Here is a 27,073-nt window from a genome sequence, read left to right as displayed (position 1 = left end):
CGTGTTTATGTGCATGTACCTATGAGGTCTTTGTTCCGTCGATCTATGGCCAGGTTGCGTAGAGCAATAGCTACAGCCCGGACCACTTTATCACCATCTGAACGCAGTAGCTCCACCAGGACAGGCAGACCTTTCTCCTTCCTAACTGTGGCCCGGATGTAACTGGACCACTGAGAAAAGGCACAGAGAGAGAATAATAGAAGGATGTCATGTATAAATTGCACACCCCTATTGTGCTACTTGTGAGGATTCACACATCATACTTTTATATACATGCTAGCTTTTCAACCTAATTTCATTACACCCATCACACAGAGAGGGGGGGGGGGGTAGAGAGGGGATGAGAAAAAAATATTCTGTTCTCCCACAGCCTCAGATCAACTTCTCCCCCTTTGCACTTCACTCACAGCCCAGTGACCTGCAGCAAGGTTCTGCAGAGCTCCGGCTGCTGCCTCCAGGGTGTTGTGGTTTTGACTGCGAGTGAGGAGAGACAGGTACAGCCTCACCACCTCTGGCTGGTACAGCAGCTCCAGACCTACAGAGAAAGAGGGAGAGAAACAGCACATCTGCAACCAGTAGAGAACTCTCATACACATTGGAACTGATATGATGAGACACAGTGGATTCTCAAGCCACCAATCAGCAACCAAACAGCACATATAGCGCTTATAAAGCTAGCACAGTTCAGACTTCATAGTGAAAAAACGATGTGATAGAACTGACGACTTGCACCCTACTGTTTCTTCTATGAAGTGGTAGAGTATACTTTTTCTGACAGCTTGGAGTTTTTAGGCGGAAGTGTGAAAATTTAGCGCAGGATGATAAAAAAAATGCAATAGTTGTTTCCTATGACATCAAAGACAAAATCTCAAAACACCTCTTCTTTCATAGTCATGGTTTTATGGTCCAGAACCATGAACAGATCACTGCAAGACAAGGGGCAAATATTTACCATCTATCAGATGCCTCCTCTAGAGAATAGGCTATGAAGCGCAAAGTCAGACTATGAAGCACAAAATTATCATTGGATTAGTATTTCAGAAAGAATATATAATGTACACAAAATAGATAATAATCCCAATTAAAAGCTCAGCCATGCTTGTGTGTGCGCAAATTCAATATTCACACTGGTTTTATGTTGAAGGAATGTTCTGCCTGGCTACGGGATTTGGACTGTGCTTGAAATTACAAAATGTTTTCCTAACTTTCATTTTGTACAAACACCCACACAGCATGTAAACATGGATGTCTATTCTATTATTAACAACTGAATGCTGTAGGCTCCACATCTTATCAGCTCTCACAGAGCTCTTCTCCGCTAACAAATCCATCTGTGTACATACGGTATCCCCCACTAACTTCAGCCATATTCATTCACAGACTACTATTTTACTGGAGTGAGAGGCTTCTAGCTATACCCACATCCCCAGCAGCCTGGCTAGAGTACATAAGGAGTGAAAATACACAGGAACTCTGTTACAAGCTGTCTTCCAGATGCTTTCCATCCATATTCAGCCAGCTGAAGCTGCTGGGAAGCTGCTGCTGGCTGCGAGGCTTACATGCCGTCTAATCCTTACATGGGCTTGTAACCTGATTATCACAAGGATTGCATCCTCTGGCAGGAGCGCGGGAAGGCTCTACATCTGGACGCACAGGTTCTGTTGAGGGTATAGACTTGTGCTACCTGGATGGCTACCCAGTGTCATCAGTAATCCTCATACACACTCAGATGGGCTCTGGTGGGCCATGACCGAACTTTCCATTTGAACCTGTCGACTTCTACATCAGAAGACATCTACAATGCTAAGGGATTTTTTAAATATCTTGCCTTACATTGTGTTTCACTTAAAAATATGTATGTATCTGAACATATTCAAACCACAGCGGCAGAGCTGCTGCGATGATGTCAACGTCATAAAGAAGTGAGTTGTATAATCAATTCAGTTCTAACTCTCTTCTTTCCTAAGGTGTCATCTTCTGTCTGATCTTCTGAATGTCAATGACTAGTATAGAATCTTATCAACAGTCTGGGATATCACACATGCCTGCATAAATCACACATTATATTTCATACACAAAAAAAGAAAAAAAAGCCATAGTGCCTTATAATCACATCATGACACAAAATACTTAAAATCCTCACTTCATTTGATGCTGAATATAACCTATAATAGCTGTTCACACCCCTCCCTCCCTCCCCCCACCTCAAACACAAAAGCACATACAAACACTACATAAGGCGTTCAGAAAGTATTCACACCCCTTGACTTTGTGTTACAGCCTGAATTTAAAATGGATTAAATTGAGATTTGTGTCACTGGCTTTCAGACAATTCCCTACAATGTCAATGTGGAATTCTGTTTTCAGACATTTTTTAAATTAATAAAAATTAAAAGCTAAAATGTCTTGAGTCAATAACTATTCAACCCCTTTGTTATGGCAATCCTAAATAAGTTCAGGAGTAAAAATGTGCTTAACACATAAGTTGCATGGACTCACTCTGTGTGCAATAATAGTGTTTAACATTACTTTTGAATAACTACCTCATCTCTGTACCCCACACATACAATTATCTGTGAATTTCAAAATCAGATTCAACCACAAAGACCAGGGAGGTTTTCCAATGCCTCGCAAAGAAGGGCACCTATTGGTAGATGGGTAAAAAAAAAAAGCAGACATTGAACAATGCAAAGTTATTAATTACACTTTGGATGGTGTATCAATACACCCAGTCACTACAAAGATACAGGCATCCTTCCTAACTCAATTGCCTGAGAGGAAGGAAACTGCTCAGAGATTTCACCATGAGGCCAATGGTCACTTTTAAAACAGTCACAGAGTTTAATGACTGTGATAGGAGAAAACTGTCAATGGATCAACAACATTGTAGTTACTCCACAATACTAACCCAAATGGTAGAGTGAAAAGAAGGAAGCCTGTACAGAATAAAAATATTCCCAAAATGAATCCTGTTTGCAATAAGACAATACAATACTGTAAAACTTCAATAAATGTGGCAAACACAATACATTACAGTACCACTCTACATATTTTCAAGTAGTGGTTGCATCATGTTATGGGTATGCTTGTCATCGGCAAGAACTAGGGAGTTTTTTAGGATAAAAATAAACGGAATAGGGCTATGCACAGGCAGAATTCTAGAGGAAAAGCTGGTTCAGTCTGCTTTCCAACAGACACTGGGAGATAAATTCACCTTTCAGCAGGACAATAACCTAAAACACAAGGCCACTGGAGTTGCTTACCAAGATTACTTTGAATGTTACCGCGTGGCGTAGTTACAGTTTTTACTTAAAATCAGCTTGAAAATCTATGGAAAGACTTGGAAATGGCTGTCTAGCAATGATCAATAACCAACTTGACAGAGCTTGAAGACTTTTAAATAGAATGTGCAAATATTGTTTAATCCAGGTATGCAAAGCTCTTAGATTTACCCAGAAAGACTTACATTGGTAATCGCTGCCAAAGGTGATTCCAACATATATTGTCTCTGGGGTGTGAATACTTATGTAAATAAATACATTTGCAAACATTTCTAAAAACATGTTTTCACTTTGTCATTATGGAGTACTGTGTGTCGAGGGGTGAGGGGAAAAACAACAACAATTTAATCCATTTTGAATTCAGGCTGTAACACAACAGCTGACCACGACTCCATTTTGTTGCTCCCAGCCTATAGACAGAAACTAAAACAGAAAGCACCTGCGCTCAGGTCTGTTCAAAGCTGGTCCAACCAATTGGATTCCACGCTTCAAGATCGCTTCGATCACTTGGACTGGATTATGTTCCTCATAGCTTCCAACAACAACATTGATGAATACACTGATTCGGTGACCGAGTTTATTAGCAAGTGCATCGGTGATGTTGTACCCACAGCGTCTATTAAAACATTCCTCAACCAGAAACATGGATTGATGGCATCATTCGCGCAAAACTGAAAGCGCAAACCACTGCTTTTAATCAGGGCAAGGTGACCGGAAACATGACCGAATACCAACAGTGTAGCTATTCCCTCCGCAAGGCAATCAAACAAGCTAAGCGTCAGTATAGAGACATGTATGTGGCAATGTCTACAGTCAATCACTGACTACAAAATAAAAACCAGCCCCGTCGCGGACCACAATGTCTTGCTGTCGCGGACCACGATGTCTTGCTCCCAGACAAACTAAACAACTTATTTGCTCGCTTTGAGGACAATATAGTGCCACTGACACGGCCCGCTACCAAAACCTGCGGGCTCTCCTTCACTGCAGCCAACGTGAGTAAAACATTTAAACGTGTTAACCCTCGCAAGGCTGCAGGCCCAGACGGCATCCCCAGCCGCGTCCTCAGAGCATGCGGAGACCAGCTGGCTGGTGTGTTTACGGACATATTCAATTAATCCTTATCCCAGTCTGCTGTTCCCACATGCTTGAAGAGGGCCACCATTGTTCCTGCTCCCAAGAAAGCTAAGGTAACTGAGCTAAACGACTACCGACCCGTAGCACTCACTTCCGTCATCATGAAGTGCTTTGAGAGACTAGTCAGGGACCATATCACCTCCACCCTACCTGACACCCTAGACCCACTCCAATTTGCTTACTACCCCAATAGGTCCACAGACGACGCAATCGCATCACACTGCACACTTCCCTAACCCATCTGGACAAGAGGAATATCTATGTAATAATACTGTTCATCAACTGCAGCTCAGCATTTAACACCATAGTACCCTCCAAACTCGTCATTAAGCTCGAGACCCTGGTTCTCGACCCCGCCCTGTGCAACTTGGTACTGGACTTCCTGACGGGCCTCCCCCAGGTGGTGAGGGTAGGTAACAACATCTCCACCCCGCTGATCCTCAACACTGGGGCCCCACAAGGGTGCGTTCTCATCCCTCTCCTGAACTCCCTGTTCACCCAGGACTGCGTGGCCATGCATGCCTCCAACTCAATCATCAAGTTTGCAGATGACACTACAGTGGTAGGCTTGATTACCAACAACGACGAGACGGCCTACAGGGAGGAGGTGAGGGCCCTCAGAGTGTGCTGTCAGGAAAGTAACCTCATACTCGATGTCAACAAAACAAAGGAGATGATCATGGACTTCAGGAAACAGCAGAGGGAGCAGCCCCCTATCCACATCGACGGGACAATAGTGGAGAGGGTGTAAAGTTTTAAGTTCCTCGGCTTACACATCACGGACAAACTGAAATGGTCCACCCACACAGACAGCGTGGTGAAGAAGGAGCAGCAGCGCCTCTTCAACCTTAGGAGGCTGAAGAAATTTGTCTTGTCACCAAAACCACTCACAAACTTTTACAGATGCACAATCGAGGTCCATCAAAGCGGGGACCGAGAGACTGAAAAACAGCTTCTGTCTCAAGGCCATCAGACTGTTAAACAGGCATCACTAACATTGAGTGGCTGCTGCCAACATACTGACTCAACTCTAGCCGCTTTAATAATGGAAAAATGTATGTAATAAATGTATCACTAGCCACTTTAAACAATGCCACTTTATATAATGTTTACATACCCTACATTACTCACCTCATATGTATATACTGTACTCTATACCTGCATTTTGCCTATGTCGTTCGGTCATCACTCATTTATATATTTTTATGTACATATTCTTATTCATTCCTTTACACCTGTGTGTATAAGGTAGTTGTTGTGAAATTGTTAGGTTAGATATTACTGCATGGTCGGAACTAAAAGCACAAGCATTTCGCTACACTGGCATTAACATCTGCTAACCATGTGTATGTGACAAATCAAATTTGATTTGATTTGGGTATGAATACTTTCTGAAGGTACTGCAACCACAGAAACCACATCAAGCTATTCCATATTGTATTGTACTCATACAGTAACTGACATACAGCATTTGTATGGACCATGTGGTTCTATCAAAGCATTCAGACGGTCTACTTTTGTGTCTGATTGGTTCCCATACAATCCAGTCACTTCTTGACATTATAACACATTGGGAACTATTCTACATCATGCACAATACATTTTATAGATGCCAAGGTTAAGGCTTTCCACACTGTAGGTCTTTGGAATGCAGATCCACAGATCACTAAAGATGCTACATATTTACCTTTCGTTGGTTGTGTGCGTTTGGGTAAATCCAGTGTACCATATTTTTTGTCACCTGGTCCGTTTCTCCAGCCTAGACAAAATACACACACGCAGGCACGCACACACAGACACACACAAACACACACACCGTGGTTAGCAAAAAGCACAATTGAAATCTCAAGGTATGACACACAGTAAATAGGAAATATCAAAACATGGGAAGTGTATAAAGACATGACGATGATAATGAGTCAGAAATACCAAGGTCTTCCATTGAAGCTCAAGACTTGAGGTAGACAACAGGGCAAGCAACCACAGAGAAGAGGTCCTGGAGTATCATAGTTGACTGAACATTATTATGTATTTGAAGAATTTATTTCCAAAACGCTATATGCACCAATTTTTTACATTTGTGTTTTTTTTCATCAGAATTGATTGCTTATGAGTACCTTCATGCGTGTGTAAAATATTACTGTTTTCTGATTTTTTATTCATTGATTTTAGATGTGAATGAAAATGTTGTTTTTGAAAACTGAAATCCGTTGTACCTCATTTCTACCCGTATGTCACCGTGCAGCTAGAGGCAAAAAAAAACTGTAGATCATCTTTACTCCACACACAGAGATGCATACAAAGCTCTCCCTCGCCCTCCATTTGGCAAATCTGAACATAACTCTATGGCTGGGATCATCAACTAAATTCAGCTGCGGGCTGATTTTTTTTTCTTGAACGGAAGGTCAGGGGGCCAGAATATAATTACAAATAATTTGTAGACTGCAAATTAATCACAAGAAGCCCCATAGTTGCACATATGTGGTAATACAGATTTCCTAAATGAAAATCACTCAGAGCTGATATGCTAGAGTTTTTACAATATTTTAGGTCCAACAATTAAATCATTTTTTTTTTTGCTCTGAAAACTTTGGGGGGACAAATAAAATTGCTGCCAGTTGGGGAACCCTGCTCTATGGAATATGGAATACATTCAACGATTCATCCAATGGCATTGAGGAGTTTCCCACATCTGTCACCAGCTTCATTAATAAGTGCATCGACAACGTCGGCCCCACAGTGACTGTACGTACATATCCCAACAAGAGGCCATGGATTACAGGCAACATCCGCACTGAGCTAAAGGCTAGAGCTGCCGCTTTCAAGGAGTGGGACACTAATTGGACACTTATACGAAATCCTGCTACGCTTTCTGACTAACCATCAAACAGGCAAAGCAATCATAATGAACTAGAACTGTGGTTCTCAATCTGTGGGAATCCAGAATCCCTGAATCATGTCGTATTTTTTGAGTCACTCAAACATCACATGAATACACATTAGAAATGGCAAAATGCATAGAATTGCAAGAACATTAGCTTTAAAACTGCAAAATATCTTCTGCACTCCATGACAAAGTGCAAAATTGCTTCAAATATGCTTCAAACCTGAACAGTTTATGTCATGAACAGTGCTTGTGCCCATAGAAATAGATGTGGCGTGCAGGGTGGGCAAGGGATGTTCCCCAACGGTGGAAGGGGGGCCTGAGTGAAACAGTTTGGGAACCCCTGGACTAAAGAGTCAGTCGATAAGAGCTTCATGTTACTGTATTGACATTTTTTTTAACAAATTATTATATTGATGTCACCACACGGTCATGTCTCTGACCTCCCTATAGGCTGTCTCGTCATTGTCGGTGATCAGACCACTGTTGTGTCATCAGCAAACTTAATGATGGTGTTGGAGTTGTGCCCTCAAAGCTCATCACTGAGCTAAGGACCCTGAGACTAAACAGGTCCCTCTGCAACTGGATCCTGGACTTCCTGATAGGTCGCCCCTAGGTGGTAAGGGTAGGTAACAACACATCAGCCACGCTGATCCTCAACACGGGGGCCCCTCAGGGGTGCGTGCTCAGTCCCCTCCTGTACTCCCTGTTCACTCATGACTGCACGGCCAGGCACAACTCCAACACCATCATTAAGTTTGCCGATGGCCTGATCACCGACAATGACGAGACAGCCTATAGGGAGCAACTCCAACACCATCATTAAGTTTGCCGATGGCCTGATCACTGACAACGACGAGACAGCCTATAGGGAGGAGGTCAGAGACCTGACCATGTGGTGCAAGGATAACAACCTCTCCCTCAATGTGATCAAGACAAAGGAAATTATTTTGGACTACAGGAAATGGAGGGCCGAGCATGCCCCCATTCTCATCGACGTGGCTGTAGTGGAGCAGGTTGAGAGCTTCAAGTTCCTTGGCGTCTACATCACCAACAAACTAACATGGTCCAAGCACACCAAGACAGTCGTGAAGAGGGCACAACAAAACCTATTTCCCCCCCAGGAGACTGAAATTATTTGGCATGGGTCCTCAGATCCTCAAAACATTCTACAGCTGCACCATCGAGAGCATCCTGACGGGTTGCATCACTGCCTGGAAGGGCAACTGCTGATCGCACGTCACTACAGAGGGTAGTGCGTAAGGCACAGTACATCACTGGGGCGAAGCTTACTGCCATCCAGGACCTCTATACCAGTCTGTGTCAGAGGAAGGCCCTAAAAATTGTCAAAGACTCCTGCCACCCTAGTCATAGACTGTTCTCTCTGCTACCACAAGGCAAGTGGTACCGGAGCGCCAAATCTAGGTCCAAGAGGCTTCTAAACAGCTTCTACCCCCAAGCCATAAGACTCTTGAACATCTAATCAAATGGCTACCCAGTCTATTTGCATTGCCCCTATTTGCTCTTTAATTATTTGTACTTTTATTTCTTATTGTTTTGGTATTTCTTCTGAAAACTACATTGTTGGTTAAGTCCTTGTAAGTAAGCATTTCACTGTAAGGTCTACACTTGCTTGATAAATATATAATTTGTAAATTTCTTCATTAAAAATGTAGTTATTTATTATTTAACTGTGTAAAACCTAGAAATACAACTTATTTCTCTGAGAGTGAGGCAGATATATAGTATTATTTGTCTCTCTGAAATGAAACCAAGTAATAGATTTTAAACAAATACATGTCTGTCATTGAACAATACCATGCCAAATCTAATTTTTATTTGTCACATACACATGGTTAGCAGATGTTAATGCGAGTGTAGCCATAGTTAGATAGTGAGAAAACACACCAATCTCTTTCATAATTTATTTTACCAACATTTTTGAAAATATATACATATATAGCGTTTTGGAATTAAACTACATTTTTTGATTGTCAAATATAATTCATTTATTTAGACAGACTTACTTTGATTGAACCACTCCTCTTGTGAATGGTGATGGAAGGAAACAAATCAAAAGACAAATAAGGAAGACATTTTCAAATGGCAAATATAGCATTACAGCAATACAAACGACACACCAGAAATCACCCAATTCTACACCTATTACATGCTTGCCAAAGTATGTGGTACATTTCACAACTCTAAGCACAAAAATCTTAACAGATCATCAAAATGGCTCATTTTTAGAAACTCTAAGCACATTTTCAATTGACCGAGTACAACAAACAAATTCACAAAGGCACTTGTTCGCTGCACCTTTTCATTTGGATACATATTTAATCTATCTGCTTTTCAAAATGCAATATTCACTTAACTTTGTATATGATTTTCTTGTCGTTTGTTAACAATACAATGAACTGGATGTGGCCTTAATTACTGCATGATCATTCTTGATCAGCCAGTGTGCTTCAATAGGACAAAATGGAAAGAGTCACTCATGTGCTACCATTTGGAATTATATTGTAGTGTACAATGCACTGCTGAAATACCTGGGTTGTATGTATAACAATATGCTGTTTTCCATTCATTATCTGATTTCATTGATACACTGTAAGCAGAGAGACAGTAAATACTGTATCAGTTGACAAGTCACATAGAAAAGGTGATCTTGAACAGTGGTGAACTGTCATTCAGGGCAGGTGGGGCTCTGAGCCCTACCTGTTCATCCCCACCTGTTTTTTATGATATGTGACACACATTAATGTGTCACAAATCAGTTTGCAAACAATGTAAAAAAAATATCTTTGAGTTAATAAAGCCACATACAAACATGGTCTCTTTTTTGCTTTCTTGACTAAGGCAGCTCCAAAATGCATGTATTTCAGCCTAGCTCAGTGCTTTCTGTGGTGGTGGGGCAGCCAGCGGAAAATACAGAGTGTAGCCATTGGTAAAGTTCTCTAGTTGCGCCATGATTGGCTCAGTGTTCTGTTACTCATGAGGACACTACGTCACTGCAAAGTCTACAAGGAGAGCTCGAAAATTCAAGCCCCTTGGGTGCTGCCACAGAGTTACATTAGAAGTGCCCATCCAAGAAGGCTCAAGGTCATTGGTCACAGATAAAATGGCATCAAATCACGTTATATTATATTACTGAAGCTTTGATTGGACTGATCATGTCAACATCATACTTTCAAAATCTTAGCTAACAAGCTAGACAAGCAGTCATCATCATGAATCAAGTCAACAGTCTAGAGGCAAATCCTTTTCAGTCCTTGTCATATGAAGAGAAATTATAGATAAAAAGTACAGTTGAAGTCGGAAGTTTACATACACCTTAGCCAAATACATTTAAACTCAATTTTTCACACTTCCTGACATTTAATATACCTAGGTGTCTGGTTAGACTGTAAACTCTCCTTCCAGACTCACATCAAACATCTCCAATTCAAAGTTAAATCTAGAATTGGCTTCCTATTTCGCAACAAAGCATCTTTCACTCATGCTGCCAAACATACCCTTGTAAAACTTATCATCCTACCAATCCTCGACTTCGGTGATGTCATTTACAAAATAGCCTCCAATACCCTACTCAATAAATTGGATGCAGTCTATTACAGTGCCATCCGTTTTGTCACCAAAGCCCCATATACTACCCACCACTGTGACCTGTACGCTCTCGTTGGCTGACCCTCGCTTCATACTCGTCGCCAAACCCACTGGCTCTAGGTCATCTATAAGTCAGCAGGTATATCTCTCTGGTCACCCCCAAAACCAATTATTCCTTTGGCCGCCTCTCTTTCCAGTTCTCTGCTGCCAATGACTGGAACGAACTACAAAAATCTCTGAAACTGGAAACACATCTCCCTCACTAGCTTTAAGCACCAGCTGTCCGAGCAGCTCACAGATGACTGCATCTGTACATAGCCCATCTATAATTTAGCCCAAACAACTACCTCTTTCCCTACTGTATTTATTTATTTATTTTGCTCTTTCGCACCCCATTATTTCTATCTCTACTTTGCACATTCTTCCACTGCAAATCAACCATTCCAGTGTTTTACTTGCTATATTGTATTTACTTCGCCACCATGGCCTTTTTTTGCCTTTACCTCGCTTATCTCACCTCACTTGCTCACATTGTATATAGACTTATTTTTCTACTGTATTATTGACTGTATGTTTGTTTTACTCCATGTGTGACTCTGTGTTGTTGTATGTGTCGACCTGCTTTGCTATATATTGGCCAGGTCGCAATTGTAAATGAGAACTTGTTCTCAACTTGCCTACCTGGTTAAAGAAAGGTGAAATAAATAAATAAATAATCAGAGTAACAATTCCCTGTTTTAGGTCAGTTAGGATAACCACTTTATTTTAAGAATGTGAAATGTCATAATAATAGTAGAGAGAATTATATATTTTAGCTTTTATTTCTTTCATCACATTCCCAGTGGGTCAGAAGTTTACATACACTCAATTAGTATTTGGGAGCATTTCCTTTAAATTGTTTAACTTGGGTCAAACGTTTCGGTAGCCTTGCACAAGCTTCCCACAATAAGTTGGGTGAATTTTGGCCCATTCCTCCTGACAGAGCTGGTGTAGAGTCAGGTTTGTATTCCTCCTTGCTCGCACACGCTTTTTCAGTTCTGCCCACAAATTTTCTATGGGATTGAGGTCAGGGCTTTGTGATGGCCAATCCAATACCTTGACTTTGTTGTCCTTAAGCCATTTTGCCACGACTTTGGAAGTATGCCTGGGGTCATTGTCCATTTGGAAGACCAATTTGCGACCAAGCTCTAACTTCCTGACTGATGTCTTGAGATGTTGCTTCAATATATTCACATAATTTTCCTCCCTCATGTTGCCATCTATTTTGTGAAGTGCACCAGTCCCTCCTGCAGCAAAGCACCCCCACATCATGATGCTGCCATCCTCTGTGCTTCATGGCCTCCCCCTTTTTCAACCAAACATAACAATGGTCATTATGGCCAAACAGTTCTATTTTTATTTCATCAGACCAGAGGACATTTCTCCAAAAAGTACGATCTTTGTCCCCATGTACAGTCACAAACCGTAGTCTGGCTTTTTTATTTCAGTTTTGGAGCAGTAGCTTCTTCCTTGCTGAGCGGCCTTTCCGGTTATGACGATATAGGACTCGTTTTACTGTGGACATAGATACTTTTGTACCTGTTTCTTCCAGCATCTTCACAAGGTCCTTTGCTGTTGTTCTTGGATTGATTTGCACTTTTCACACGAAAGTACGTTCATCTCTAGGAGACAGAACGCGTCTCCTTCCTGAGTGGTATGACGGCTGCATGGGTCCATGGTGTTTATACTTGCGTACTATTATTTATACAGATGAACATTGTATCTTCAGGCGTTTGAAGATTGCTCCCAAGGATGAACCAGACTTGTGGAGGTCTACAATATTTTTTCTGAGGTCTTGTCTGATTTCTTTGGATTTTCCCATGATGTCAAGCAAAGAGGCACTGAGTTTGAAGGTAGGCCTTGAAATACATCCACAGGTATACCTCCAATTGACTCAAGTGATGTAAATTAGCTTATCAGAAGCTTCTAAAGCCATGACATAATTTTATGGAATTTTCCAAGCTGTTTAAAGGCACAGTCAACTTAGTGTATGTAAACTTCTGACCCACTAGAATTGTGATACAGTGAAATAATCTGTCTGTTAGCAATTGTTGGAAAAAATACTAGTGTTATGCACAAAGTAGATGTCCTAACAGACTTGCCAAAACTATAGTTTGTCAACAATAAATTTGTGGAGTGGTTGAAAAACGAGTTTTAATGACTCCAACCTAAGTGTATGTAAACTTCAGACATCAGCTGTATCGGTGCTCATCGGCCATTGGACATAAACATTACACTACAAGTTGGAAATCGCAAATTCAACAATGAGTGGTTTGGAAGGAATCAGTGGCTAACTGCAAGCATTGCAAAGCAATCACTAGCCTGCTATTCATTGGAGAAGGTGTGTGGTCCAAGTCTGGGTTTAAGGGTCTCTTTTCCAGGCTTAAAAGCATAAAGATTCACATGCAACACCATGGGCCAGAAAAGGTTGAATACATTGGCCATGCTGTCAATACAGCATGACTTCTGCCGCATTCAAAATAACTGGAAACTCGGAACTAGGTAATCTCAGACTTCACTGAGATTACTGGGAACTCAAGAGAAAAACAAGCTCTGACAGGGAAATACGTTTTGAATGGTCATCCAAATCAGACATCTAAATCGGGAACTCTGGCCTCTTTCTAGAGCTCCAACCTGAAGATCACCGACATCATGATTAGACCTTGTTTTTTGTTTTTGTTTCCAGTTGTCTTGAAATCCAGAGAATGCTAGACTTTGATGGCAAAGTTTGATGACAAACTCTTGCCACAAGAAGGACAGCCACGCCACATTCCTGTTCAAGTGAGCACAGCACAACAAGAGTCCAAAAATATATTGTATGCTGCTGCGTAAATTATGTAATTTGCCAGGGAGATATGTATAGTATAGCTAAGAAAGTAATACTATGTTGTGTAGTAAGATGTTAGTATCCCATGTGCCTCACCCTAATAATTTGGTCCCTTTCCCACTCATAATTTCAGGCTAGGGTCTATTTTTCTCCACTTCCTGTCTGACTGACATGCCCAAGGTAAACTGCCTGTTACTCAGGCACAGAAGCCAGGATATGCATATAACTGGTACCATTGGATATAAAACACTTTGAAGTTTTTATAAATGTTAAAATATTAAAATGTAGTTAAAATGACCGACTGTTGAGCCTAACATTATCTGATGTATTGGTGACTAAACAAAATGTGCTCATGGTATTTCACAGAACTTTGATATTGCATGAATGACTAAACCCCAATGAATGCACAATCAAAGATTCTGAACATAAGATAGGGGAATTAAGTGTTATCAGTTAAGAGTTTTGTACTCAGAGTTTATTTAATATACCACTTACATCTGAAAAATTTGCCAAAGTCATTGAAAAAAAAAATGTTAACTGACCCTTGGGCTTTTTCCCTCCAAAACAGTCTGCCTCATTCTTCTTCTTCCCTCCTGATCCTGACCGTGGCACCTGATTAGCTACGGGTTCCTGAAATCGCTCCGCTCCTGGCACCTCTTTGTGGACGTGGTAGGAGAGGTTTCTCAGGATACAGACGCAGTTCTCTACTGACTGAGAGAGAGGAGCACAAACAACACAGATGTTTATCAAAGACAGAAGATGCATAGAATATAGGGAGGATCTGATTCACACATGTGATCCAGAATACTTTTGGTTAATGTAACGTAAACTCGCCTTGGTCCGTACAATTGCCCTTATTTTAGCGCCCCAAAAACGTAATAATTCCAGATCAACTGTAATGTCAATACTATTGTAAAGCACAATTTCTCCCCTTTCCAACAGAATTAATTACATGACCTTAACACTGCCCGTTTCTGCATAATTCAAGCAGGCAATGAGCCCCGTAGGGTATTTAAAAAAATTGGCGGGTGGGAAAGTGAAACTAACGCGTGATAGTGAGAAGGAGAGATGTCGTGTGGGAAAATTTCTTTTTTTCACTCGATCTGTCCAACTTATCACCTTATCGCCTCTAAAATGTAAATAGAACACTATAAAGAGTTTATATAATGTGTCATTACATACCTATTTGAAGGTTTGAGTCGAATTTGAATCAGGTTTTTAGGGCGGCGCTAAAGTGATCTTAGAAGTAAACAGCGGCTTTGAGAATGATGGCATGCAATGATGACGAAAAAAATGACTAGGTATCCCCCCCCTTACACCCGTCACTGTCCATTTCTTGTTTTTAAAGGATGATAGAAGTGCTACACCTGGTGGAGAGAGATTGTAAGACAGAAATAGTTGCTTTATGCGTGCTGTACGTTACAACATGACACGTCACGATGTAACGGAGGGTCCGTTTTTTAAAACTTTTCTCCAATACTATAGAGCCATTACCATGTCTATCAACGCTTGAATAGAAACCTAGTTCACACCCCCGATTTGGAAGTCAACACAGTCGCTACAGTCCCATTAGTTTTCTTTGTAGCCTCGTTTGAATGTTGCGGTTCGCACTCCCACCATAGTGTTTTAGTTGGAATTTACATGTGCTCAACCATGTCTGCGGTCACCTTATTGTCTGTCTCCTTGTTGGCAACCGCTGACTGTAGGGCATGGAGGAGAGCGTCCACCAGCCCCTCACACTCCCTCAGCCTCTGGCGGGCCTCTGCCCCATCTGAGCTCACATTCCTGGGACAACACAGGTCTATTAGTGGAGCGGATTAAGTTAGCATAGCGTCACTATTAGTTAGCATAGCGTCACTATTAGCAAGCTGTCAGTAACTAATTTACCATTACGTTCAATTTAGAAATGTCCTATTAATGGAGCAATAAACCCTCAATTACTCTTGTGTAAGGTTCCATGACCTTGTCAGCTATGTAGCTGCTATATTGTACCTGAGACACCCTGAGGTGTTCTTGAACACGGTTGTCCACTCTGTCTCCTGGGGTCTTGAGTGCTCAGTGAGGTCTCTCCTCCAGCCAGAGTGGGGGATGATGACCTCATCAGTCAGCGTCTGGAGCCCGTGATTGATGACCATCATCTTCAGAGGCTCATGGGAGGACAGATTCCACAGGGTTCCTATACGTAAAATAATATGGATATGTAAGTTACTGGTTAGTCAAGTGAGGTGTTTGGGTAATAATCAGGGTGACTCATGACCATTGCAGAGATGTTTGTACAGGAATTCTGTCATAGGCTCACTGTACCTGTGACCAACTCTGTGACCTCCATGTTACTGGACTTCCTCAGCAGTCTGACCAGGGCCGGGATGCCGTCACAGTTCTTGATGGCCACCTTGTTGTGGTGGTCTTTCCCGTAGGAGATGTTCCTCAGGGCTCCACAGGCCTTGCGGTGAACCTCGGCTTTAGGGTGGTCCAGGAGGCCCACCAGTACTGGAACCCCCTTTAGCTGCCTGACGTCCTGCTTTATGCGGTCGTTCTCGTAGCACAGGTGCTGCAAGTAGGCGGCGGCGTTGGACTTGACCGGGTCCATGGGGTGGCTGAGCATGGTGATGACCTCACTCAGGTTGGGGTCCCTCCAGCGGGGGTCCTTACGGATGCTGTCCAGGCTGACCATGCTACTGCGCTTGTGGGGGAACTGTAGCATCTGGGCCCTGGACATGGCCTGGAAGAAGGAGATGGGATCCCCATCCACCTGGGACATGAGAGCCTCCTCGTATCCACCTCTGAAAAAATATAAAGGGATGGAGGGGTTAAGTGGGGAGGGGGGGCTGAGACAAGGGAAAGAGAGAGGCCTATATGTAGAGAGAGACAGACAGAAAGCACAGAAAACAATTCGATTTTATTTGTTGAACAATCACTGTTATTTGCTCAGGTATTTTCTCTGAACAGTTGTGCAAACAGATATTTTATCTTCACAGCCTGAGTTCCTGGTATATGGAGAGAAAGAGAGAGAGCAAAAGATATGGAAAGAGAGACAGAGGTAGAGGGAGGAGAGAGGGTGTCCAGTAGCCTCTGTAAACAGCTCATTCACAGCTTATGAGCTGAGGAAAGTGCTGCTGTCAGTCAGTAATACAGGTGAAACCTTATTTATCGACTGGTGGCAGGCAGCTTCCCCTGATTGATACCACATGCTCCTAAACCGCTGGTCATCTGTCTCGCCCTACTCACCATGTTGACACTACAGGGACTGCTGCAGCTAGCAGCTCCTACTGGGGCACACTGCTATGGAATGCAATATGGACATTGACAGGTTCTAATCCATATTGAGCTGAAATAATGTGTTGAGTTGTATGGTATGATTCTCTAGTCTCTGCTTTTGGAAATGTGTTCATAAACTACATACAAGCAATTGAATCAGCTTGAGAGGGTCAGTATGTATGATGAAGAGTTCTCTCTTCACTGAAAACAGCATTTATGCAGATAATGATAGAGTACATGACTCCTCTTCTATTTGTCAGTAGCAAACATTACACAGAATATGCCCTCATTTTCCGAATGACTACATACACACAGCGAAAATCAATGCCCTGTCTTGAAGAAAGCATTAGCTTTTGTTAAGGGTAAACTCATTTACAGAGAGGGTATTGATATTTGTGTGGTAAAAATGTAATGTCCTTTTACTATTGTCCATCCTCTGAGTTTAAGTAACTCACCAGTCTTATTAGCTTGGATCTGCTGCTATGGAGTTCTGCTGTCATGCTTGTGCCTAACTAGCTAGCCCATATCCTAACCTGGTTCTGGAAGGTTCCCTCAGGAGCTCCATGGTAGTGATGGGTCTGAGCTGGTGAATTCCACCCAGGGTGTCATCCCCTGGTCCTTCCCTCTCGGTTTGGTTGGTCAGGCCCACCTGGCTGTAGATGTCCCTGGGGAGGGGCAGGGTGTAGTGACCCCCAAGCTGGGGCTGGTAGTTCCTGGAGGGCCAGTAGGTGTGGAGGGAGCTCTGGTGGACACCACCACGAGACAGGCTGCCATACCCAGCACACATGCTACCACCCAGGCCAGGAAAGGGAGGGTCAGGGAGGATGTAGGCGCTGTTCTGCCCTTCAGGCTTCTCTGTCTGGGGCTCACTGTTGGTGTTGTTGTAGGGAGGAGGGAGAGTGTTGGTGGTAACAGTGGTTGTGATAGGGGTTGTGAGGGACTCAGAGGAGTGTTGGCTGTTGGTTAGAGGACTGGGCTTCAGAGATGGGTCGTCTGAAACCAAGGGGATCTGGGGAACCGAGGGAGGCTGCAGGGCTGGGGGAAGCTGAAGGGCGGTGGTGTCTTGAGTGCCCGGAGTGTCTGCCTGGTCATTCCCCAGTTCAACAGCCTTGGGGTCCTGTAGAGAGGAAGTTAAACAGTTCATCTCAGTACATCTGTCAGACTCAGTCTCAATATAGGATCTAATAATCCCATCTCCAGTCCAACCAATGAGACTACATTCTCAACCAGTGCTTAGTGCCTTAAACTATGTTTATCACTATTACGATACCACTAGTACATCTACCAACAAAACTACTACTATAATTCTTTTCCCACCAGCAGAGAACACAAAATGGCACAGTTTGATAAACATTTAACTCTCCATTAAACAAAACAAAAATCCCCCACCAGCTCTTGTCTCACAGGAATGATCCATCATTTTTATTCCAGCAGATTTCTGGCTTTGAGGTGGGCCAGTAAATAAAGAATTCTGTTTGACTGCCAGTGAAATTGTATTTCCCTAGAGTTTAGATTGGACCGTGATGAAACAAGCTGAGGTCCAGCTAGTACTGTTGAGAACTACAGTAAACTGCAGAAAATGTAAATGATCTGTTTGATAGAATAAGGTCAACACATAATGAGTGTATTTTTCTTGCACCACTACAAATATGATGTAAATATGTATGAAGTCAGATGACTCAAATAGTCTGACTCAGATGTATAGTACACCACATGGCCAAAAGTATATGGACATTGCTTCAAATGAGTGGATTTGGCTACTTCAGCCACACCCGTTGCTGACAGGTGTATAAAATCGAGCACACAGCCATGCAATCTCCATAGACAAACACTAGCAGTAGAATGGCCCGTACTGAAGAGCTCAGTGACTTTCAACATAGCACCATCATAGGATGCCACTTTTCCAACAAGTCCGTTTTTAACATTTCTGCCCTGCTAGAGCTATCCCGGTCAACTGTAAGTGTTGTCATTGTGAAGCGTAAACTTCTAGGAGCAACAACGGCTCAGCCGCGAAGTGGTAGTCCACACAAGCTCACAGAACTGGACCGCCGAGTGCTGAAGCGCGTAGCTCGGTTGCAACACTCACTACCAGTTCCAAACTCCCTCTGGAAGCAACGTCAGCACAAGAACTGTTCATCGGGAGCTTCATGAAATGGGTTTCCATGGCCGAGCAGCCGCACACAAGCCTAAGATCACCATGCGCAATGCCAAGCGTCGGCTGGAGGGGTGTAAAGCTCGCCGCCATTAGACTCTGGAGCAGTGGAAACACATTCTCTGGAGTGATGGATCACGCTTCACCGTCTGGCAGTCCGACGGACAAATCTGGGCTTGGCAGACACCAGGAGAACGCTACCTGCCTCAATGTATAGTGCCAACTGTAAAGTTTGGTGTAGGAGGAATAATGGTCTGAAGCTGTTTTTCATGTTTCGGGCTCGGCCCCTTAGTTCCAGTGAAGGGAAATCCTAATGCTACAGCATTCAATGACATTCAAGACGATTCTATGCTTCCAACTTTGTGTCAACAGTTTGGGGAAGGCCCTTTCCTGTTTCAGCATGACAATGCCCCGTGCACATAGTGAGGTCCATACAGAAATATTTAGTCGGGAACAGTGTGGAAGAACTTGACTGGCCTGCACAGAGCCATGACTTCAACCCCATCAAACACCTTTGGGAGGAGTTGGAATGCAGACTGCGAGCCAGGCCTAATCGCCCAACATCAGTGGCCAACCTCACTAATGTTCTTGTGGCTGAATAGTAGCAAGTCCTTGCAGCAATGTTCCAACACCTAGTGGAAAGCCTTCACATAAGAGTGGAGGCTGTTATAGCGGCAAAGGGGTGACCAACTCCATATTAATGCCCATGATTTTGGAATGAGATGTTCGACAAGCAGGTGTCCACATACTTTTGGTCATGTAGTGTATGAATGTGGAAATAGTAACCACTAGCCATTCTCTACACTAGGATAAGCTTTGGGTCTTTCTCTGTTGGCTGCTACTTCCCCAAGAAAAATTCTGTCATCCTGGCACACACCAGCCTTCAGTTCAAAAAGATATGGCCATTAAATGTACATTCTGTTGAATTGCAATTAGTCTCTAGCGGGTGGCTCAGATTAAAATCATGGCTCGCCAGGGCTGCAGATGAAAAACACAGTCCAACAGGAAATGGTTTATTATTGTTTCCCATTGTTCTGGGAGAAATCTTAATGCACAGAGAGAGGGAGTTTTATAGGAGATATGATGAAGGAGTAATCCATGCTTCAGATTACAGTGGAGCAGAGAATGATTACAGCATGATCCTGGGGGAGATGACGGCTGATTGCTAAATAAGGTAATTAAAGCAAGCATTATATAGGGGATATGGGTGATAAATTAAGTAATTGAAGCGTTATATAAAGGATATGGGTGATAAATGAAGAAATTAAAGTAAGCATTATATAGGGGATATGGGTGATAAATGAAGAAATTAAAGTAAGCATTATATAGGGGATATGGGTGATAAATTAAGTCGTTGGAGTAAGCGTTATATAAAGGATATGGGTCATAAATTAAGTCATTATATTAGGCATTATATAGGGGATAAAGACCTCTGGCTCTGAGTATTGTGTCTCTGTAGTGGAACTGCCATTGGTGGAGGTGACCACGGAGGTGTTGGAGGTGGGTGTGTCCAGGTCATCATCTGCAGGCAATGGATGCTCCACCGGGGGCTCCTTGGGCTCCAGGATCATGGCCCCCAGAGAGGAGGGCCCCTCTGGGATCTGCTCCTACACAACAGGAGAAAGAGTTAGCTACACACTCAGACTCCTACACAACAGACATGGCACGCACAGCAAAGGGAAGAGATTTAGTTAGAGACGTCCTACTCCTACAGACCAAGTGCAGAAGAGAAAGTTTCACAGAGAGAGAGAAAGGGCCCAGTACCCTTTGTAAAGAGAGGGAGAAATAAAGACATGAACTAAAGGTGACAGGCCCGGTGAGAGCCGGAGAGGGTATTATCTAAATGTGAGAATGAGCTCCACCTGTTTAATTAAAGTGCGGTGGTTTGATTTCTCCTGAGACCCTCTCACCCCGTGGACCAATCTGCTACTGCCATTCTGCTGACCTTTCACTTCCCCTGCTGACTGCTCGCAATTGTTCATTTTTAAGCCCTCGCTTTCAAACACCCACCTCACTGTATAGGCTATAGAGCAAGGCCATAAAACTATTCAGAATTTCCACACTGATGTGTGGCCATGTATGGGGAATGGAAAAGAGTAGAGAAGGCTGTAGTAATCAGGGTTGGCACTAGCCCACCAACTCGTGGGCAAAACATTTTAGTGGCCCCCCTCTTGACAGCAGAGAGAAAAAATGTATGTTTTCAAGTTAATTTCCTGCAATTCTACACATTTTGTCATGGAGTGGAGAGACATTTTTGCCATTTTAAAGCTACATTTCTCCATTACTTATGCCATGTTAATATGATATCTGAGTGTGAGTAACTAAGAAAATCAAAGGGGGTCCCCTGGAGGTCAGTGCCCCTGGGCACATGCCCTTCGTGCCATGATTACTACAAGTTTAGATAGTTGGGTAGACTACCTTACCAATCAAAAAATAGCTGACATGAGCTAATTGAGTGACTGACATAACAAGAGGAACTGCTGATGAACAACCATTTTTTTTATTGCACCTTGTGAATTCTATTATTATTTTTTTACCCCTATTTCTCCCCATTTGGTAGTTAGTCTTGTCCCACCACTCACTGCCATGCGTCCTCCGAAACATGACCCTGCCAAGCCACACTGCTCACTTAACCCGGAAGCCAGCCCCACCAATGTGTCGAACGAATCACCATACAACTGGTGATACGAATCAGTGTGCATGCACCCGGCCTTCCACAAGGAGTTTCTAGAGCAAGATGGGACAAGGACATCCTGGCTGGCCAAACTCTCCCCCAACCCGGACAACTCTGTGGCAATTGTACACCACTTCATGGGTCTCCTGGTTGCGGCCGGCTGTGACACAGTCCGGGATCGAACCCAGATCTGTAGTGATGCAGTGCCTTAGAACGCTGCGCCACTCGGTAGGCCGTATTCTACTATTCTAACGCTCAACAGTAAGTTGAGTCCCCGACTGAGTTCCTAAACTGGTCGGGGGCCACCTAGCAGCCGGGAGCCCTAGCCATCCCCCTATGTCACTTGTGCCTAGGGCTGGCCCGGGTAGTATTTGTGGAGGTTCAGATGCTGATAGAGTTGATGTGTTAAAAGATTAATGAGGAGAAATATTTTGGCATAATTACTGAGATATAACAATGTCCTGCCTTTAATCAGTCCTTTCCATCCAGCAGCTAGCCTCAGGCATACAGGGTAATTTAGTTATGTATGCTTATTTACTTCAAGAAGAAACTAACACACTGGTTTAACAATGTTATTTCCACGTCATTTCAACTAAATAACGTTGAACCAACGTGGAATAGATGTTGAATTGACATCTGTGCCCAGTGGGATTGTAGTTTTCCCCAAAACAAGGATTTATTAAATATACAACATAAACACTTAAAATGTGTCTATAAATAGACTAAATAGGCATAAAATAAGAACACAATGATCCATAATAAATGTTTCTATGTTTTTGCTTAATACTCTTTAGACAAGGACAATTCGGTTTTGATCACATACTAAAGACCAAGAGGGTCTGAATCTGAGATCTTAGTCAATAGGATCATCATTAGAACCGCATTCACCATGAGGGACAATTTAGATTTATGTGCCAATATCTGTTGCAAGCCAGCAGATAATCTGTCAACATAAAATTCACTGCATCATATCTCGCCATACTAAATGAAAGTGCTCTCAATCCTACTGTGCAGAAACAAATGAGAATACCAAGTTGCTTGTCTTATTGAAACATACTAGAACTGAATTCAGGGGTATTCCAACTTCATTGAGCAATATGTAAAATAGTCCACATAAAATCCAAAGGTTTAATAGTAGGGGCCTGAATGTAAAATAGTCCACAGAATGTGGAGCAGGAGGTATAATAATAATAATGGATAACTCATTAATGCAATGGGAGAGCTCGATTCACTCGCAGCCTCCATTTCCCAAACATACAATGTCAAACATGAGAGCCCTCATCTTCATGCAAATACGTTTGTCAGAGTAGAGAGAGAGAAGGAGAGATGAAAGCCCAATGGTTGTCACACAGCAGAGAGAGAGAGGGAAAGAGAGAGCGAGAGAAAGAGAAAGAGAGAGCGAGAGTGAAAGAAAGAGAGCGCGAGAGAAAGAGAGCGAGAGAAAGAGAGAGAGAGCGAAAGAGAGGAAAGGACAGGAGATGATGCAGGCTTAAACAGCCTTGGAGGGATGAATGACTGGAGGTATTGCAAAGCAGAGGTAAATGAATAGCTGCGTGGCTAGAATAGGCAGGGTATCTCTGTTCTCTAAAGGAAGGCTTGATGGAGGGCTTGAGCGATGGTAATAGGGTTTGAAAGCGGGATAGAGGGATAGATAGTGAGGTTAGGGACTTGTGAAAAAAAATCACACCTGGCCCTGTTTTTAGATTAGACTTCCAACAAATCTTTCAGACACTGTGCAGCCATACCTCCATTTGACCAGCCATCACTTATCATCAAACACTCAAAGCACTCATCCATCCATAGAACACTGTTCAACTACCCTCATATCTTTTCCTCCATCACATCAAATAAATATCCTCATATTCCTTCATCTACAGCCTGTATTTGCTGTTTACCAATGAGATGAATTAGATAGATGTTAGAGGCACTGAAGCAGGGGACAAAGTGACACGATTAGTGTGTTGTTACATTCAGCTGTCCAATGGGGGCTGACTGCACGACAGTATAGCGGAAAGGCCCACAGTCTGATCTTCTGCTGAGTGAGTTCAGATTTAGTCGCCGGGTCAAGGGCACTTCAGACGCAAGCCACATTTAATACTTGTCACAAGCTCATTTTGATAGATGAATCATGCTGCCCTCTATCCAGGTATTAATGCAGATCAGAGGAGAAACTGTGATCCTGTTGGAATTAACACTGACAATGCAATCAATTTGTGTTCATCAGATAGAGGAGAGAGGAATGTGTATTGCTCCAGTACTTGATGTCAAATGAACGTGTGCTCAAAATGTATGTAGATACAGTAATCATCTGTCATAATAGATCTACTCCCAGGGTTCATAATTAGACAGGATCAGAGCAAGAAGTTACTTGTTTTTGTGCTGTAACGCAGTCAAACATTTTGTAATATGGACATTTTCTGTCCACATTACACAAACACAGCATTGTCCAATCTCCCAGCACAGCGATGCGTAAGCCATTTATGAAATTCTCTTATCCAGAGCAATTAGGGTTAAGTGCCTTGCTCAAGGGTACAATGACAGATTATTGGAGATTCAAACAAGCAATCTTTTGGTTACTAGCCCAACACACTTAATTGCTAGGTGATCTGCCGCCATTAGGATTTCCCATCTTATTCACTGCGGTGCCAAGACTAATTACCTCATTGAAAATGAGGACAGGACACCTCTCATCCCTTGTGTTTGTCTGTGCAGGATGCAGGAAACAGGAAGCAGGTGGCAGGAAGCCCCCTGGTGCACAAACAATGAAATACTGCATGGTCATATTTAATGTCATTCTAACTTGCAGTTTCTGGCTGGCCAACCTGGTCTCAGAGCATTTTGTATTATTCTGTATGTTAATCCAAGACACTGTTACGTTTGGTATGGTTACATAAAACAGATAAAAACGGCTGCATTGGACCTTTTACTTAAGGCAATACCGAAAGTAGGTTGGTTGGTCGGGATGGATGGGTGGACATATAACCTGAACATCTAGCAAACCGGGGTGGATGGGTAGGTGTATAACACAAATGTCTAGCAACCGAAAGGTTATAAGTTCAAATCTCATCACGGGCAACTTTAGCTAATTAGCAACTTTGCAACTAGATAGCATGTTAGCTAACCTTAACCCTTTTACCTTCCCCTAACCATAACTTTAACCCCTTAACCTAACTGCTAAACTTAACCCTAATCTTAACCCTAACATTAACGAGCTAGCTAGAATTCGTAACATATCACAAAGTCGTAACATATCATACGTTTTGCAAATTCGTAACATATTGTACGTTTCACAACTTCATAACATATAATACCAATAATTTACAACATATCATATGAAATAGGTGATGGACATCCATACGAAATGTAACATATCATATTAAATGGAGTGTCTCGAATTTACATTCAGAATAATGCAAAATTCTCTGAGACCAGGTTGGGCTGGCGGTGTGCTGGGTGGTTGGCTGGCTGGCTGGCTGGCGGTGTGCTGGGTGGTTGGCTGGCTGGCGGTGTGCTGGGTGGGTGGTTGGCTGGCTGGCTGGCTGGCGGTGTGCTGGGTGGTTGGCTGGCTGGCTGGCGGTGTGCTGGGTGGTTGGCTGTCTGGCTGGCTGGCGGTGTGCTGGGTGGTTGGCTGGCTGGCTGGTGGTGTGCTGGGTGGTTGGCTGGCTGGCTGGCGGTGTGCTGGGTGGTTGGCTGGCTGGCTGGCGGTGTGCTGGGTGGTTGGCTGGCTGGCTGGTGGTGTGCTGGGTGGTTGGCTGGCTTGCTGGCGGTGTGCTGGGTGGTTGGCTGGCTGGCTGGAGGTGTGCTGGGTGGTTGGCTGGCTGGCTGGAGGTGTGCTGGGTGGTTGGCTGGCTGGCTGGCGGTGTGCTGGGTGGTTGGCTGGCTGGCTGGCGGTGTGCTGGGTGGTTGGCTGGCTGGCTGGCGGTGTGCTGGGTGGTTGGCTGGCTGGCTGGCGATGTGCTGGGTGTAAAAGCGTATGAAGCAGCAGCAGCACATTCCCCTGTGGGTGGTTATCACTCAGCCTCCTCTCATAATGTTACCATGATTAACAGCCTCTCCATATGGCCTGCAGTATACACACTGAGCAGAGGTGTTAACAGCATGTCCCTGAGCACACACGAGGAATGGGAAACTGCAACACACTGATCTGAGAGGAGAAAATAATGCTTTCCCCTTCATGAAACAAGCATAGCATACAGAATACAGCGCAGCTGCGGATGGGGCTCCTGTAGGGAAAGCATCAGAGGGAAAATAGGGAGGCTAGAGAAGAGAAAACAAATACTAAATCAAAACACTTACCCCTTTCACCTCTGCAGGCATTGCCAAATCCCTTTGATTAGCTTCCCCAACAAATGATGGACAGAATCAGTCCTCTGTGAGATGAGACCACTGCGTCTGTTTCCCCCCTTCTGCTATTTTCTGCCTTGACTTTCCCTGCGAGTGTGGAGGCAGTTCAGACATGAGCAACCATCCTTCCTCCCGGGCTCTCAATAACGCACATACGCGCGCAGGCACATGCACACGCTCTCTCGCTCTCTCTCTCTCTCTCACACACACACAGACACACACATATGGACACACTGGCACACACTCTCTCACACATTCACACAGTGGGCTCAGATGAATGCTGCACTTTCCCTTGTGAAAGAGATGCTGAATCAACAACAAAAAGGCAACCTCATCACTACACAACCCTCTCTGTTGTCATAGAAACAAACAGCTGTATCCAAGTTCTGGGTTAGTAGCAAGATGGTGGTTAAATCACACCAAAAGAAACACTGCTAAATACTGCTATATAAACGCTGTTTACATAGTTGTAAAGACCAGTAATCTGTATGCTCTGTATACTCTCTCGCCCAAGCAGAGAGAAACAGTGAAACACACACACACACATTTCCCTCTGGGCTGACAAACAGATGCAGCTGGAGCAAGGAGAAGACTGCACTAGCCCAGCCCTGTCACCCACGTGCAGGACAGACCGAGGGAGGGATATAGGGAAAAAGGGGCTGGAGGGAGAGAAGGATGGAGGAATGGAGGAGAGGAGGAGAGGAAGGACACTCTGGGTACAGCAGGAAAAGAGAGCCCCGCATACTGAGATAACAGCCTCCAGTAAAACTAGACATTTGCATGTAATTAAATGATACAACATTACATTTGAATATTAAACCCACTCATCTAAAGAGACACTAAAATCCTATAGTGCTCTGTGAAAACA

General features: G+C 43.4%; 1 protein-coding gene across 2 annotated transcripts in view; it reads right to left on the bottom strand.

The window, feature by feature from the left end:
- LOC110537150 (splicing regulator ARVCF) overlaps positions 1–26,495 on the bottom strand; it is a 29,563-nt gene extending 3,068 nt beyond the window's left edge. Inside the window, exons 1-11 of one of the 2 annotated variants that reach the window (XM_036937147.2) lie at positions 26,158–26,495; positions 20,618–20,794; positions 17,569–18,152; positions 16,082–16,560; positions 15,770–15,953; positions 15,445–15,562; positions 14,320–14,488; positions 9,330–9,347; positions 6,106–6,177; positions 408–535; positions 20–170 (exon numbers count right to left, since the gene is read on the bottom strand). In XM_036937147.2, the coding sequence (XP_036793042.2) occupies positions 20–170; positions 408–535; positions 6,106–6,177; positions 9,330–9,347; positions 14,320–14,488; positions 15,445–15,562; positions 15,770–15,953; positions 16,082–16,560; positions 17,569–18,152; positions 20,618–20,794; positions 26,158–26,178 (2,101 nt within the window). In that variant the 5' untranslated portion in view covers positions 26,179–26,495. The remainder of the gene's footprint in view (positions 1–19; positions 171–407; positions 536–6,105; positions 6,178–9,329; positions 9,348–14,319; positions 14,489–15,444; positions 15,563–15,769; positions 15,954–16,081; positions 16,561–17,568; positions 18,153–20,617; positions 20,795–26,157) is intronic. The other variant, XM_090191472.1, reaches the window with a different exon arrangement.
- Positions 26,496–27,073: the final 578 nt, after the last annotated feature.

This window comes from Oncorhynchus mykiss, chromosome 12 (assembly GCF_057628025.1).
Source record: "Oncorhynchus mykiss isolate SJ-2025 chromosome 12, ASM5762802v1, whole genome shotgun sequence".
NCBI classification, from domain to species: domain Eukaryota; kingdom Metazoa; phylum Chordata; class Actinopteri; order Salmoniformes; family Salmonidae; genus Oncorhynchus; species Oncorhynchus mykiss.
The sequence above is the reverse complement of the archived record's forward strand: the minus strand, read 5'-3'. Positions and strand labels throughout refer to the sequence as shown.